Source organism: Triticum urartu, chromosome 5, assembly GCF_003073215.2.
Source record: "Triticum urartu cultivar G1812 chromosome 5, Tu2.1, whole genome shotgun sequence".
Classification (NCBI taxonomy): domain Eukaryota; kingdom Viridiplantae; phylum Streptophyta; class Magnoliopsida; order Poales; family Poaceae; genus Triticum; species Triticum urartu.
In genome coordinates this window covers 570,917,949-570,933,302 of record NC_053026.1, presented here as the reverse complement: position 1 = coordinate 570,933,302, position 15,354 = coordinate 570,917,949, and the positions used below count along the sequence as shown (strand labels likewise).

The 15,354-nt window shown below is 47.2% G+C and overlaps 1 protein-coding gene across 2 annotated transcripts; it reads right to left on the bottom strand.

The window, feature by feature from the left end:
* Window positions 1-4,812: 4,812 nt before the first annotated feature.
* On the bottom strand, window positions 4,813-7,328 carry LOC125510829. 2 transcript variants are annotated; one of them, XM_048676094.1, is made up of 5 exons: window positions 7,286-7,328; window positions 6,232-7,049; window positions 5,920-6,078; window positions 5,240-5,507; window positions 4,813-5,111 (listed from the first exon to the last, which is right to left on the bottom strand). In XM_048676094.1, the coding sequence occupies exons 2-5, from the start codon at window positions 7,024-7,026 to the stop codon at window positions 5,074-5,076; spliced, it is 1,260 nt and encodes a 419-aa protein (XP_048532051.1). In that variant the 5' UTR covers window positions 7,027-7,049; window positions 7,286-7,328; the 3' UTR covers window positions 4,813-5,073. The 2 variants fall into 2 exon arrangements, with proteins under 2 accessions (XP_048532051.1, XP_048532052.1); XM_048676095.1 differs by having other exon boundaries at window positions 6,232-7,043.
* Window positions 7,329-15,354: the final 8,026 nt, after the last annotated feature.

Here is a 15,354-nt window from a genome sequence, read left to right as displayed (position 1 = left end):
TCTTTGCTTTCACCCGCCCCGGCGCCGAGCCACCTCGCCGCGGCTTTTCATTGCTCGCCAGCAGCTGGGCGAGGGCGGCGAGCACCATGAGATGCTCTTCTTCCTGGACGTCGGCCGCGGCTTCCTCCTCCAGCAGCGCGGCGAGCTCTTCCTCCTCATCCGAGTCCATCGCCGAGACAGGCAAAACGCCGAACACCTTGCGCTCGGTGGGCGTGTACCCGCCGTTAAACCGCGCCTCCGCGGCCGGAAACGGCGGCTGGAAACGCCCAGCTGCTGTGGGAGGGGCTGCCGCAGCGAAGCGCTGCTATTTTCCGGCGGGGAATGGCTATCTACCGGAGTAGAGCGGCGGCCGTCGCCGGGATATAGCTAGTGGTGGCCGAGGGCGCGGGGGGTGCGAGGCGAGTCGGGGGAAGAAAACGTTGACTTTTCCCCTATCGGTGTGGGCTAGGCGTGCTTTTCCCTAGCGCCGGAGCCCCCAACTGCTCCCCAGCGCGCCGGGTTCGGCCTGTGACCGCCGGACGGAAAAAAGGTCCGAACCGGCGATTTTGGCGTCCTGGGGGCGCGACTGGGCCGTTTTTTCGGCGCTGGCGCCGAAAAAGTGGCCTGGGGGGGCCTGTTGGGGGCGCGGCTGGAGATGCCCTTAGTCCAAACACCATGGTAAATTTTTGACACGTTGAAAAAGTTGTTGAAAATGTACCCGGTTAACTTTTGTGTAAATAGCATATTGATATACAAAAAACAGACCTAATAGCTTACTATGAACACTTTGGTAACTTTTTGATCGGTGGAAAAAGTTATTGAAAAACGTATCCCAATAATTTCCGTGTAAATAATATAGCAATATATGCATAACATAGCTAATAACCTACTTAACATGGTAACTTTTGGCCCAAAAATATATATCGTCAAAACATACCAAATAAGGATTTAGTTTCAAAGGTCTCGTCGCAACGGAATTTTATGTGAAAATGGTGTTTCAATCAGAACAATGGTGTGAGCACCAAAATATTTTGAAATTCCAAAATACAGAGAATCTATGATGACATCAGTTTTTTCGTCCTCTCGTGCATTTGCATGCATGTGAGGAGAAGGTTGGGTGGACCATTTTTATGTCCCGATCGTTGCTATGTAAAAAGGATGATAATTTATGAACCACAGACGTGATAACTTACTTCTCCTAGGTCTGGCAACTTTTGACCCGGAAAAAGTCATCGAAACATATCGTCATGGGATCTACTTTCGAAGGTCTCGTCGTGATGATTCTTTTAAGTGAAAATGGTTTTTAAATCAGAGTGACGGTTTGAGCTATAAATTATTTTGAATTTTTGAATTCGGTAAAGTCTTGGCTAACATCATCATTTTCATCCTATATGCATACATGCAAGAATTAAAAAAGAATCAGCTTAATGCGTTCGGTTTTGTATTAAAAGAACGATCGTACTCAGTACTAGTGAACGAATCGTTCGATACGATCACGGACGTTATCACAGTCCAACACCGGCGGAGCTACGTGAGGGAAAAAGCAGGCCGTGGCCCGCCCAACCCTCCAACAAAATTTTATACTACACATGTCCAGTCCAACACTGGGTCGCTTGTGTCCTTGCATGCCGCACTAATTTCCACTACTAGGAAAAGGCCTACTAATGGCGCACCAGTTTTGCCTACTAATGGCGCATCACTGGTGCGCCATTACTAGCACGCCATTAGTATTTTTTACTAATGGCGCACCACTGATGCGCCATTAGTATCTGGTATACTAATGGTGCACCACTGGTGCGCCATTAGTATAGGCCACAGTGCGCCATTAGTATAGGCCACTGGTGCGCCATTAGTATAGGCCACGGTGCGTCATTAGTATTTTTGAATTTTGAAGGCGGGAAAGTAGTAGTGGCGCACCGTCTAACCCCCACCGTGCGCCATTGCTATTTTTGAATTTTGAATTTGGATCTGGATCGTGATTTTTTTGCCCATTTTTTGCTAGTTTTTTTTGCTCGTTTTTTGGCACGATATTATTTCAAATTTTGTTCCTGTTTTTGGATCTTGTACATTCTTTTGCCGGAGAGGAGTTCGCCGGAGAGGAGGAGGAGGTCACCGGAGAGGCGCTCGCCTACATCGCCAGAGAGGAGGAGGAGGTCGCCGGAGAGGAGTTCATCGAAGCATCGGAGAGGAGGAAGGAGAAACCATGAGGGAATGGGAGGAGAGGAGGGAGGAGGAGCTCACCGGAGAGGAGGGAGGAGAAACCGTGAGGAGAGGGGAGGGGAGGAGAGGAGGGAGGAGGTGGTTCCCGGAGAGGAGGAGGTCGCCGGAGAGGAGGAGGAGGTCGCCGGAGAGGAGGAGGAGGTCGCCGGAGAGGAGAAGGAGGTCGCCGGAGAGGAGGAGAAGGAGTGGAGGAGAGGAGAGGAGGAGATGGAGTGGAGGAGAGGTGGAGATGGAGTGGAGGAGGTGCGCCTAGCCATATATACGACATAGTAATGGCGCACCGTGGGCAGGTGCGCCATTACTAACTTTTTTTTTTGACTTATTTTGAATTTTGAAGGTGGGAAGATACTAATGGCGCACCATGGGTAGGTGTGCCATTAGTAATTTTTTTTTATTTTTTTGACTTATTTTGAATTTTGAAGGCGGGAAGATACTAATGGCGCACCATGGGCATGTGCGCCATTAGTAACTTTTTTTATTTTTTTGACTTATTTTAAATTTTGAAGGCGGGAAGATACTAATGGCGCACCATGGGCAGGTGCGCCATTAGTGAGTTTGAATTTTTTTGCCTCTTCAGATCTTAAAAGCCACGTATTTTTTTCTGTTAGGTTTTTGAGGATTTTGAAAATGTTTAACGGGGTTCCACCGGTTAAATTCGGATGTAACTTTTCGAGTAAATGATTTTTCATATAAAAAACTTTTTCATCCGAGTTAGTATGCAAAAGTTATGCCCATTTTTACAAATTCTCAAGAGATTTTGCAAATGAAGTCGAAATTCATATTTGCAAATTTTCCCAACAATTAGACCACATATCACATGGAAAACTTATTTTCTTTTATTTTTTTGACATTTTCATCATTTTCTTTTATTTTTTTTTAAACTGAAAAGGCGATCCGGGGGGGGGGGGGGGGGGGGTGGTGGTGGCCAAGTTACTAATGGCGCACCGTGGGATTACTAGTTTTGACAAAAATTTAAAAAAAAATAAATTTTCAAAACTACTAATGGCGCACCGTGGGAGTGGTGCGCCATTACTAGTTTGCGCCATTAGTAGTTTTGAAAAAATAAAAAAAATTACTAATGACGCACCCGCGGATGTGGTGCGCCATTAGTATTTGGACACTAATGGCGTATCAACACATGGTGCGCCATTAGTATATAATAATGGCGCACCACATGTCTGGTGCGCCATTAGTATCAATTCCATCTATAGTCCTTTTTCTAGTAGTGTTCCTTTGCTTCCGGCATTACTTTATGAGAGTGTGAGGTAGGCTACTAGCTAGCTAGCCCTGAACTAGGTCATTCCCACATGCAGCTGAGGGACTGTACTATCTGATAAACATCAAATATTATTACGTTAGCAACCAGCACTGCATAAGCACATGTACCCAGCTAGGATGGCCCGCCCAGTTTTTTCTTCCTAACTCCGCCACTGCAGTCCAACATAATTTAATGTTGGTATATGGTTGGTGCGCATAATTCACTCGAAATCCGTAATAGTAAAGTGGAGCTGCTATTCCTCATACAACTGTATCACATCATGAGATAGTGAAATTGATCTAAAAAGGAACTGTTGACCATTTAATTTATTCCTGTTCATTGACAGGAAAACACGGAGTAGCCAAAACTGATGTTGCCACTTTCTCCGTCGTATCAGGCTAGTCATAGTGGGAGTAACTTAGCTAGTAACATAGCGCACTTCAAGAAATTGTTGCTTATGTGGCAAGTAATTAATGAGAGGTGGTAATATAATATGTTACTGTAACATAGCGATTTCCAAGAAAAGATGAGTCTACAAGCTAATAAATGAAGCCATCTAAGATACTACTATTATGTTACTTTGCATTATGAAGGTAGTAACTTAGGCTATTGTCATATACATGACACTAGTCTAAGTTACTCCCCACTATGACCAGCCTCAGCATGCATGCATCGGGCAGTACAACTAATAACAAGCTAGGGCTATTAACACAAGCTAAAGTTAGTACTCCCTCCGTTTCAGTTTACAAGTCTTGCGCGTGTATCTAGGTTATCAATTTTATCACCCTAATATAAACTATATAACACAAAAATTATACCGTTTGAAAATAGAACATCTGAAGTTTATATTGGTATATTTTTTATAATATATGACATGTATTAGGTTGTTAATCTAGGTACACTCGTGGGACTTGTAAATGACGGAGGGAGTAATATAAAATTGAAGACACTTATTTTGAAAAAAATAAAGTATTAATTAAGCCTGTAAAAGACAAATGGAAACGGCTGTGCCAACGTGCCTACTAGGTCACAAAAAGAAAAACAGAGAGTGTAGAGAGACAGACGAGACCAGCAAACCTTGCTACTTAGGTTGGCCATAGTAGGAATAACATCACACTTTTTAAGATAATTTTGCTTATATGGCACATATTTAATGATGAGAGAGGTGATGATGATAACTTAGCTAGTTACTGTAACATCACACATTCCAAGACAATATAAGTCTATAAGCTAATAAATGAACCATAATATGACAACACATATATGTTACTATTCACTGTGGAGGTAGTAACTTAGCCTAATAAAATGTGATATTACTAGTCTAAGTTACTCTCCATTGTGACTAGTCTTAGCGGTATCATTTATAGTCACACACCTTCAATCCGGCCGAAAGGCCTATTCAAATTTAGCCATACATACAAATGCTATTATCTCAGCTGCGGCCTGCTACTAGTGGCATTGGAGCTACCACCCCGGACCACACACAACACAACATTACTCCACATCCATGCAAATTACACACACATAGTGACATAGCGGATTCATGCTCTAATAAGCATGCCTTATTTTCTTACGGAAACGATGTATAACTCGCTGTAAGCATATATGCGCTTCTCTCACATCTGGTTGCTCCACATCCATGCCGGGAGGCACCCTGCAATAGTATTCGGAAGAGGAAGAAAATAACGAGCGAGGAAACCATGTCAGTGCAAAAGACATGCGGCTTATTTCAAATTGCAAGACGAGATAGAACCAAATCAAAAAAATTAGCTATTAGCTCACATGAGTATGGGAAGCTGAAGCAAAGGGCCGGTTTGTCGAGAGCCTGCTCCTGATGATCTGCCACAAGGATGTAGAAGTGGCCCATGACCCCCGTATGCTGCCGCTCGCTGCTGTAGTTGGAGACTATGGTCAGCACCTCACCGTCGCTTACCTTCACCGTACCCGGTTCCGGATAGCACGTCGACATGCCGACGACGTATCCCTCCTCGTTCCCAGCCTCCTGCCCCGTGCCGTAGATTGGCATGGACTTGCAGAGCAGGCGGCCGTCCTGATAATAAGATTTGAGTCGTTCTTGCGTTTAATTTCTTCAGATGAGAATTCATGCATTCGATCCATTCCAAAGCGAGAAATGGAGTATGGATGTATGAATGAGTGAATTGTAACGGAATTGTGCCAAAAATCACTAATTCTAAGGCTTATTTTTTTCTGCAAAAACATTAGTCATTGGCTTAGGCCGTTTTGAGCGTGATTATGACAGATGGTTCCCTCTGAACAGGATGATGTGGCAAAAAATAAAGACTAATACATCCTGATACATTTTTGTTTTGCAAAAAAACCCTAAAAAAGCAATTGGCTCCTCTAGTCCGTGGGTGGACGCTCCTTGTGTGCGGCCGGTGCAGCTGAACCTTTAATGTCGATGGATTCTACAATTCACTCATGTATGCATAGGTGACATATACCTGGCCGTGCAACGAGGAACCGAGGCCACCTCTATGCAGGTGAGCGACGGCGTAGACGACGTCGCCTCCATGGGACACCATTTCTTTGGTCGTCTTCATGTCGACGCAGTTGTTACTCGCTCGGTCATCCGAGCTGCATTCGTCCACACGATACTCTATCTGTAAAGCCAGCCATTTTTCAACAATTGTTAATGCTTAACAGTCTACTCCGTAAGTAGTCCATGTTAGAATCACTGAAAAGACCTATATGAGAATAGAGAGAGAGAGAGAGAGAGAGAGAGAGAGAGAGAGAGAGAGTAGACATATACAAACCTTGCAATAAGGCTTGGGGCTTCCATCGAACAGAGCCGTATCGGTGACATCAAGAATGTAGATCCTCACCGGCAAAACGACGGCGTCGCTCCAGTCAAGCCACGACACGGTGTACCGGAGGAACAGCTTCCGCGGCGGCTCGCCATTGTTGGCGAACGCGTCCTCCACCCTGCACCGTAAGCTGTCGTAGCAGCAGTGTATCCCGCCGACGTAGCCGTTCCCGATGCGGTTGCCGGTCTCGTCGACGGTGACGTTGTACGCATCGCACCTGCACTCGGTGCAGGCGAGCTTGTCGGCGGCGCCGCGCGTGTCGATGGCGTGCACGTTGATGAGCCACCGCTCCTCGTACCCGGCCGGGGCGCCGGCGCCGATCTCGATGCCGTACGGGTCGGGCACCCACGTGGCCGTTCGCCGGGTCTCGGAGCCCAGCCCGAAGTACTGGCCCAGCAAGTCCTTGCAGGGGCCGGAGTTGGTGATCGGGATGGCGCTTGGGCCGTAGTAGGGCGAGACGAGCCAGTGGTGGAGGTAGGTCTCGTGGAGAGGGACCGGGGCGCCGGCCTCGTCGACGACGTCGCCGTTGAAGCTCTTGATGGCCACGTGGCCGCGGGGGAAGTCCACGTCGTAGTACCACTTGTTGGCGATGCCGCCGGGGCGGAGGAAGAAGGGCGGGGACAGGAACGTCTGCGTCTTCAGCAGGGGGGCTCGCACGGTGGCCGCTTCCGTCGTCGGAAGGAAAGCAGCACTTCCTGATGCGACTAGTGTGACGATGATGCCCAGGAGCATGATCGTCTTCATCTTGTCACCTACTGCTGCTGTTGCTGACAGTTGAAAGTACAAATGATTAAGACAACTGAAATTAATAATACGTACTGACGAGGCAATCATAACTCATAACCACGCCATTCTTAGGCTGAACCAGGCATAACATAATACTTGAAGAGATAGATAGAGCCTAGCTAGCGATGCATTATTCAGCCAAGTGAAACATGGCAAAGCTAGGGAAGGAAGCAGAGGTGAGAAGAGAGACAAGTGAAGTGAAGAGGACGAGCCGTACCAAGCTGCTGCTGGCTGGCGTGCTGCTATCCCTATGGTGAAGTGAAGAGCACGGGCACCGCTGGCTCTTATAAACTGGGCGGGTAGTTTGGGTGCACGGCGGTAAGCTAGTGCACGTCGACACTCCCAAAGGTGTCCGTGGTCGTACGTGCACGTCGACACTCCCAAAGGTACGTTTGTCAGTTTTCGGGAATATCACCGTTGTCGCACGTGCACGGGCTTCAGTTTTCGGGAATAGCTACCAGCCTACCACACGCATCTGATCTCCATATGTCCTGTTGAACCCAAACCTCGTGATGTACGTGTGACCTTGCAGACTTGCAGTCGGAACAAAGTCTACCAAATTGATACTACTTATATCAAGATTTCTGATTAGAAAAGTTTTACTGTCCAAAATACTCTAAGCCTACCGAATGTATACAATATATAAAGTGGCTAAGCTACTTACAATGGTATTTTCATAGTCATTCCGAAACATATTGTCATGCAACTTTCATGATTACTTTCACATGACATGTGTATTCACCATTATATTGCTTTCATGATCATATAGGGCTGACATGATATTTGTGGCAAAGCCACGTTTATCATTGTTGTACATGTTATGCCAGATTATTGCACAACCTGATACACTGCCAGAGGCCCTCATATAGTCATATTGTTTCAGTTTATCTAGTTGTAAGTAAATAAAAGTGTGTTTCTTATCATTATTAAAGCACGGGTCCCGGTGAGGTAAAGAATGATGGAGACTGATGAGTTCCTGTTTTTGCCTATTATTTTGTTTCGCAGAAAATCAATACCAAACGAAATCCAAACAGAATAAAAATTTACGGTGTTTTTTTCTCGACCAGAAGGGACCCTAGAAGGTTCCCGGGGAGATCACACAATGTACGAGTGGACCACAAGTTCACATGGCGCGACCCCGGGGGCGCACCACCTGACCTTGTGGGAACCTCGTAACTTCGATTGACCTAATTCCACTTTTATAAATTCCCTAAAATCCCAAAAAACGTCAGAGCGAGAACCGAAACAATTATTCCGCCACCGCAATCCTCTGCTCTTCTGCGATCTCATATGGAGGCCTACATCGGTACTCTGCCGGAGAGGTGATAGCCTACAAGTGCACAGGGTTTAGTTGTAGCCTTTTCGAAGTAAGAACATCGATCTCAATGGGAGCACAGGAAACAAACTTATGCCTTTTGTAAGGAATTGTATATTTTTGTGCCTGCAGAAAGTTGTAGAGTTAAAGCAGAGTGAGAGCGAGTAAAAATGATAATTGAATAATGTATTGACTTGCAACGAAATAATATAAAAGTAAATCAAAAGAAAGGATTGTAGCGACGGGTGAAACAACACTAGTAGAAAAAGGGCCTAATGTGAAGCACATTAGTCCCGATTTGTAGCTGAACCGACACTAATATGACCATTAGTGCCGGTTCAAACGGCTTGGCGGGCGGCGCTCATTAGTACCGGTTCGTGCCACGAATCGGTACTAAAGAGTCTCTGGCAGGCTGTGGCCCCACCTTTAGTACCGGTTCATGCCACAAACCGATACTAAAGTTTCGCCATGCAGCGGTTTTTTAGTCCCACCCCGCTATCCTAAGAGGGTTTTTACCACCTTAAATATGTTACTGCTCAAACTATCACAACCACTTGGTCTTCATTGAACTCTATGTGTAGGATCTGTCTTAAACCGGGGAAGATTCCTATTGACAATTCAGATTCTACACAAAAAGATCATTGATGATCAATGTATTTTTTATGTATATTTTTACATGTTTTTAAAACTTCAGACTTTTTTGCGTTCAGTATGCACCATTCAAAGCCACGTCATCAACTTTCAACCATTTCTGCCTTCATTTTCTATTTTTCATGTATTTACTAATTTGTTTTGAGCTAATTGATTCTGAAATTGAAAAGCACTACAAATGAACTCTGAAAAGGTTGAAACTTGGCATGGTATCATCATTTCACCCACATACTATGTGCAAAAAAGTAGAGAGGGTTACGGCAAAACTGGGTGCACTTCGTGTACAAACTTGACAATCTCTTTCGAAGTATCAGTGTCGGAGTAAATGACCACGGGTAGCCTCATCAGCCTCCCATGGTGTTTCAAGACATCTGGGCCGGCTGCGCCCCTCAAGAATCAAAGACCAAAGCACCGCCCTCATTGCGGCCGGCTGGTCTAAGCGGTCGGCTGCCAGAAGACGGCCCCGAGGTGGGCCGGCTCTTAGCAAGCAGCCTCCAGAGAGGCCGGCTCCTAGAAGGCGGCCTCCAGAGAGGCCGGCTCCTAGAAGGCGGCTCCAATCTCCCTCAAAGTTTGCACCACATTATGACGACGAGACAGGGCGTGGCTACAGCGATGCCTGCCACCCTCGAATCCAGGGCGGAGCGTGGCCACAATGTGGTGTACGGGGCAGACATCCCTCGCCCGACGCGGCACTGTTGCCACACAGCCCGTGACACCACCATGGCAGAGAAGGCCATGCTTCCACTACGGGCTGTCGGTACGGCCCCAGGTGGCGGGCCCTACCTGACAGTGAGAAGCCAGAAGGCGGCGAACTCAGACCAGTCGGCATGGGGGGAGGCCGACTCCCGGCAGGCGGCTCTCTCCCTCCCTCAGAGTTTGTGCACCATTAACCAGAAGAGACAGGGAGTGGCTACAGTGAGCGCCCGCCAGGCGGCGGCACTGTAGCCACGCCGTCCCAACAAAACACACATCAGAAGCATCATTGCCACAGTAATAAGCCACTGGAGAGACCCGCAAGCGGCGGGCGCGGCCTGTCGGCGAAGTACAAGGCAGCGGCAGGACCCACCAGGCGGCGGGCCCCAGCGGTCGGCGGAGAAGCCGGCACCTATAGACACTGACAGCCGGGTCCACACCTGGCTGGGTTACCATTGTACCCCTAGGGGGTAGGCCTATATAAACCCCACAGGCACCCATGCAAAGGGTTTAGCTTCACTAATAAGACCCTAACACACCCACACACGCATATAGAGGGACACTGGTAGAAAAAGGGCATGTTGTCCCGGTTCGTAAGGGCCTTTTGTCCCGGTTTTGGAACCGGGACTAAAGGGTCGGTACTAATGCCCTGTCCCTTTAGTCCCGGTTCAATCCAGAATCGGGACAGATGGGCTTCCACGTGGCCTGTGCGCGGAGCCCAGGCAGGAGACCCTTTGGTCCCGGTTGGTGGCACCAACCGGGACCAATAGGCATCCACGCGTCAGCATTTCTGTGGTTGGGGTTTTTGTTTTTTTTTGAAAGGGAGGGTGTTTGGGGTTTTGGGGGGTTAATTTAGGTGTTTCATATATTGTGTTAGCTAGCTATAATTAATAGAGAGAAGTGTCCTCTCTTATGTCCGTGCTTGGTCGACGCTACGTACTATACATACGTATAGAGAGGACTAGACACGCTAGCTAGCTAGTAAGCAAATGAAGGAAACAGAAGATCGTCATGAACATATATGCATACAGAGAGAAGTGATATCGACCACCTCTCCTTCTCCGAGAGACTGGTCGAACAACAAGTTCTTGTATATCTATCCGACACTACCGGCTACATATATACAATAATTATCTCTTACAAATATAATCATACGGACTCATGGTCCACATAGTATTCTCCGTCTTTAGCGATCACGTGGTCAAGAAAGAATGCCGCCAATTCCTCTTGAATTGCTCGCATGCGAGCTGGTCCTAGGAGTTCATCCCGCTTCCGAAACATCTAATTTGAAGAAGGGGGTCAATACATATATATATGAATGAATGAAACTCAACACAAATGATGGTAATAAAATAAAATTATGAATGTTGTTATTTACGTACTTCATATTGTTCGTCAGAGTACCCGCCCCGCTCACAGGTCGTGTGGCGGATGGACTCGCAGACGTAGTATCCACAGAAATCATTTCCTTGTTCCTGCCACAACCACTTTACAAGAAATAGAGGTCAATCAAACTGATAAGCAAGAATGCTAAATGGTATTGATAAAACTAGTGCTTGAATCACTAGGAGATGCGCGGAACATGCTACTATAGTACTTACTTTCGGGTGTCTAAATTCCAGCTCCTTCGGCAGTCCCGGAACTTTTCTAGTGAATTTTCTCCAAACCCTGCCGGACAAAGAAAACAATTACTTGATATCAGGAAATGAACAAAGTTGCTGATATGGTGGATAATGATCGATTTAACTTACTTCTTGAGGATTTCAGTCATGTCCGCATACTCCTGGGGATCTTTTCGTTTAGAGTCCAAGACGGTTACTACTCCCTGCTCAAGCCTAATCTCTAGGAGAATATAGTGGAAACTGCACACGCATGCATAAATCATCAATTACATTACTATAACCTGGACTAATATATAAGGGAAACCGAATATGCACAAGACAGTAACACTCACTTGAAGTTGTAAGGAAAGAGTATTATATCTTTGTTTTTATTTTTTTTGAATGATCGTAGCAAGTTGGCCTCGGTATCTTTAGGACGATGTTCAACCTCAGTTGCATCTATGAGATATGTGTTAACGAACCCAATATCACCGATTTGTCTTTTCTTCAATTCGGCTATCTTCAATCTGCATAATATAGTGAGGATAATTATAAATACATGCAATGAAAGAGATGAGCTATATAGAGAGACTTAATGACAGAAGTAGTAGTACTTACAGACAGTAGCAGGTGATCGTTGTGTTATCGAGGGCCAATTGATTGAAAAACTGATAGAACTCCTCAAATGGAATAGGCAAAAGTTCAATTCCAACGAGGTCATGCTCCGGTTTAACTCTCGCATACAAAGTACTCCTCCCCCCAGACTCTCTGCAGATTTTCAAGTACCAATCATGTAATCTTCGCATCATCGTTGTTAAAGATTTTTCATCTTTGACGAGAGGCTTCCCGTACTCGTATCTGTGTATCTGCACCTCCATGGGATCATAATGTACATCGTCGGGCAGGTAATCGTCAACATTGCAATAACCGGGCACCATCCTCGGATCGATGATGTCGCTAGGCACCTTGAGCGGGGGGCACGATTGCTTCGCTTGTTCGCCGAGCTGGGCAATTTGTTTCCCAGCTGCTCGTCGTTCTTTCAGCCTTTGATCACTGACTATACTTCCCGACCGCTCCGCTTCGGCCCATGTCTTTGCAATAATACGCTCATAGTTGCCTTTTGGCGGAGACTTGGGTGGTTTTGCCAGGGCAGCCAGAGTGCGCTTCACTTTCACCGGATCTACCTTCTCCTCCGGAGGTGGATGTCTCTTTTCTTTCAACCCTTGAAACCAGTCATCCACTTTGGTTCGCGCGATCTTCACGTTCTCCTCCGGGGTCCTCTCGTATGGTAACTTCTGTGGACTCTTCAGAGAAGGACCGAATCTGTATGTCCTCCCGCCTCTGGTTGTACTGCTAGACGCCGGCCGAGCAGACGAAGCGGTTGTCTTCTTTACTTGTTTACGAGGCGGAGGAGAAGGACTACGACACGCCGGAGCAGCTGCCGGAGCGGCGGCGGGTCTCTTCCGCCCTTGCTAACGAGGCGGAGAAGGAGGAGGCTAGCTGCTCGGGCGCGCCGGCGCAGGCGGAGTGCCGCCACGCGCCGGAGAAGGAGCCGACCGAGGGCCCTGATCGTCACTCACCGGAGGAGGAGGCGGTGGAGGAGGCGGAGTGCTCTGACTCGCCAGAGGAGGAGGAGGAGGCGGAGGCATCCAGTTCGGAAGGTTGATGAGCTCCTTCCGCCATAGGCATGGAGTCTTCAGAGCAGACCCCAGCCGAGTCTCCCCTTCACCGGTAGGGTGGTCAAGCTAGAGGTCCTCAAATCCCTCCGTTATTTCATCCACCATCACCCTAGAATATCCTTCTGGAATCGTCCGGCAGTGAAAAGTTGCGCCGGGTTCATTAGGATAAACAGAGCCAACAGCCGCCTTGACCTTCAAATTCATCCATTGCGTCATAAGGTGGCAATTTTGAGACTCCGTGATAGCATCCACGGGATAGCTGGCAGGAGCCGTCAAGGCATGCTCCGGCTAAAGCAGCTCAGTGGAAGCCACGCTGCTTCTGCGCTGAGATGGCGGGGTAGCTTCGGCAGTACGTTTGCTGCGATTTGCTTCTCGTTCCTCTATCGCGTCCACCCTTGCTTGCAGCGCCTGCATTTGGGTCTGCTGCACTTTTTTCCTCCTCTCATGGGATTTGTAACCGCCTGCGTCCGGAAACTCAACCTTCCACGGAATGGAGCCTGGCGTGCCTCGTGTCTGTCCAGGGTGCTCAGGATTCCCGAGGGCCATTGTGAGCTCGTCGTTCTCTCTGTCTGGAAAGAACTTCCCTTGCTGCGCTGCTTCGATATACTGCTTAAGCTTCCTGACTAGTATGTCCATTTGATCGTTCTTCCAAATGCACTTCCCTGTTACAGGGTCCAAGGTTCCGCCAGCCCCGAAGAACCAAGTCCGGCAATGGTCTGGCCAGTTAATTGTCTCTAGTTCGATCCTTTTATCGACCAGATCATTCTCAGTCTTGGCCCACTTAGGCCGGGCTACGAGGTAGCCACCTGACCCCGTGCGATGGTGAAGCTTCTTCTTCGCAGCATTTTGCTTGTTTGTCGCCGACATCTTCTTACTCTTTTCTGATGTCTTGTGGGCCACAAATGCGGGTCAGTGATCTCTGATCTTCTCATATCTACCCTTGAATTCTGGTGTCTCATTATTTTCGACAAACTTATTCAGCTCTTTCTTCCACCTCCTGAATAGTTCTGCCATCCTCTTAAGAGAAAAAGACTTGATTAATTGCTCTTTAACTGGGTTCTCTGGATTATTCTCTGGAAGTAGGGTAAAATTTGACTTCAGCTCAGTCCAAAGATCATTTTTCTGCATATCATTGACATAAGACACCTCAGGGTCTTCTGTAGCCGGCTTAAACCATTGTTGGATGCTTATCGGGATCTTGTCCCTAACCAGAACCCCGCACTGAGCAAAAAATGTGTTCTTTGTTCGGATGGGTTCAATCGGTTGGCCGTCGGGCGCGATTGCTATGATCTCAAACTTTTCATCCGAGCTCAACTTTTTCTTCGGGCCTCGTCTCTTTACCGAAGTTGTTCTCGATCCAGAGGGCTAGAAAAAAGAACAAAGACTTAATTAATATGTGTACATACCAAAACAATGAATGCATCAATCAGCTAGTCAGCACAGGCTTAACTAATATATATACCTGGCCGGACTCGGTTCGGTCACCGGAGCCGTCATCACGGTCTCCTTCTTGCACCGACATTGGGTCGCCGGAGCCGTCCTCATGTTCTTGTTCTTGCACCGGCATTAGGTCACCGTAGCTAGCTTCTTCACTCTCTCCTTCCAGACCATCGGTGTCGTTGAGAAACAACGAGACGGCATCACTTCCTTTTGCGATTATGTCCCTCAACAACGCTTCTTTTGCTTCGTCTCGGGCGGTGTCCATAGTTTCTACAAATATTTACAACATGGCAATTATTATTCAAACATGACAGATGGATATATTAGTGGCAAACGTAGAACTAGCTACCTAATCATAGTAAGGAATCATATATATTAATTAGTGGCCTCGACGCTGCTTCTCTAGGGTTTGGGGTGGCCTCGACAACGCTTCAAGGGTTTGGGGTGGCCTCGAGAATGCTTCAAGGAGGGGGTAATATCGACCCCCCCCACGTGTTGAAGCTATCAGGAGGGGGTATATATCGACAACGACGACACTACATCTATGTCCCTCGACGACCCTCGTTCCCGATAAAAAAAAGAGGAAGAGGAAGAAAACAAAGAGGAGAAGAAAGAATAGAGGAGAAGAACTCCTCTATTCTTTCTTCTCCTCTTTTTTTTCTTCCTCTTCTTTTTTTATCCTCTTCTTCCTCTCATGTTCGAGAGGATCGCCGAGGGGTCGGGAGGTTGCCTAGTGTCAAAGGATTCAACAAAACCATGTCTTCATCATTACGCAAAAGTAACAGGTGCATGATGGTACGAAGCTCTCCAAAGTTATTTTGGAATGGAGTCCTAGATAGGATAATTCGCTTTTTGGTATAAAGTTCAACAAGAACCTTCCAAATATCGTTATTTCGAAGGCCTTTGC

Bases quoted from the DNA above. Each gene is read 5' to 3' on its own strand.
- LOC125510829 (XM_048676094.1), bottom strand. From the start codon at position 7,026: ATGAAGACGATCATGCTCCTGGGCATCATCGTCACACTAGTCGCATCA. The intron at 6,079-6,231 runs GTTTGTATATGT...CTGGCTTTACAG, and splicing joins GCCCCAAGCCTTATTGCAAG to ATAGAGTATCGTGTGGACGA. The intron at 5,508-5,919 runs GTATATGTCACC...TCTTATTATCAG, and splicing joins GTTCCTCGTTGCACGGCCAG to GACGGCCGCCTGCTCTGCAA.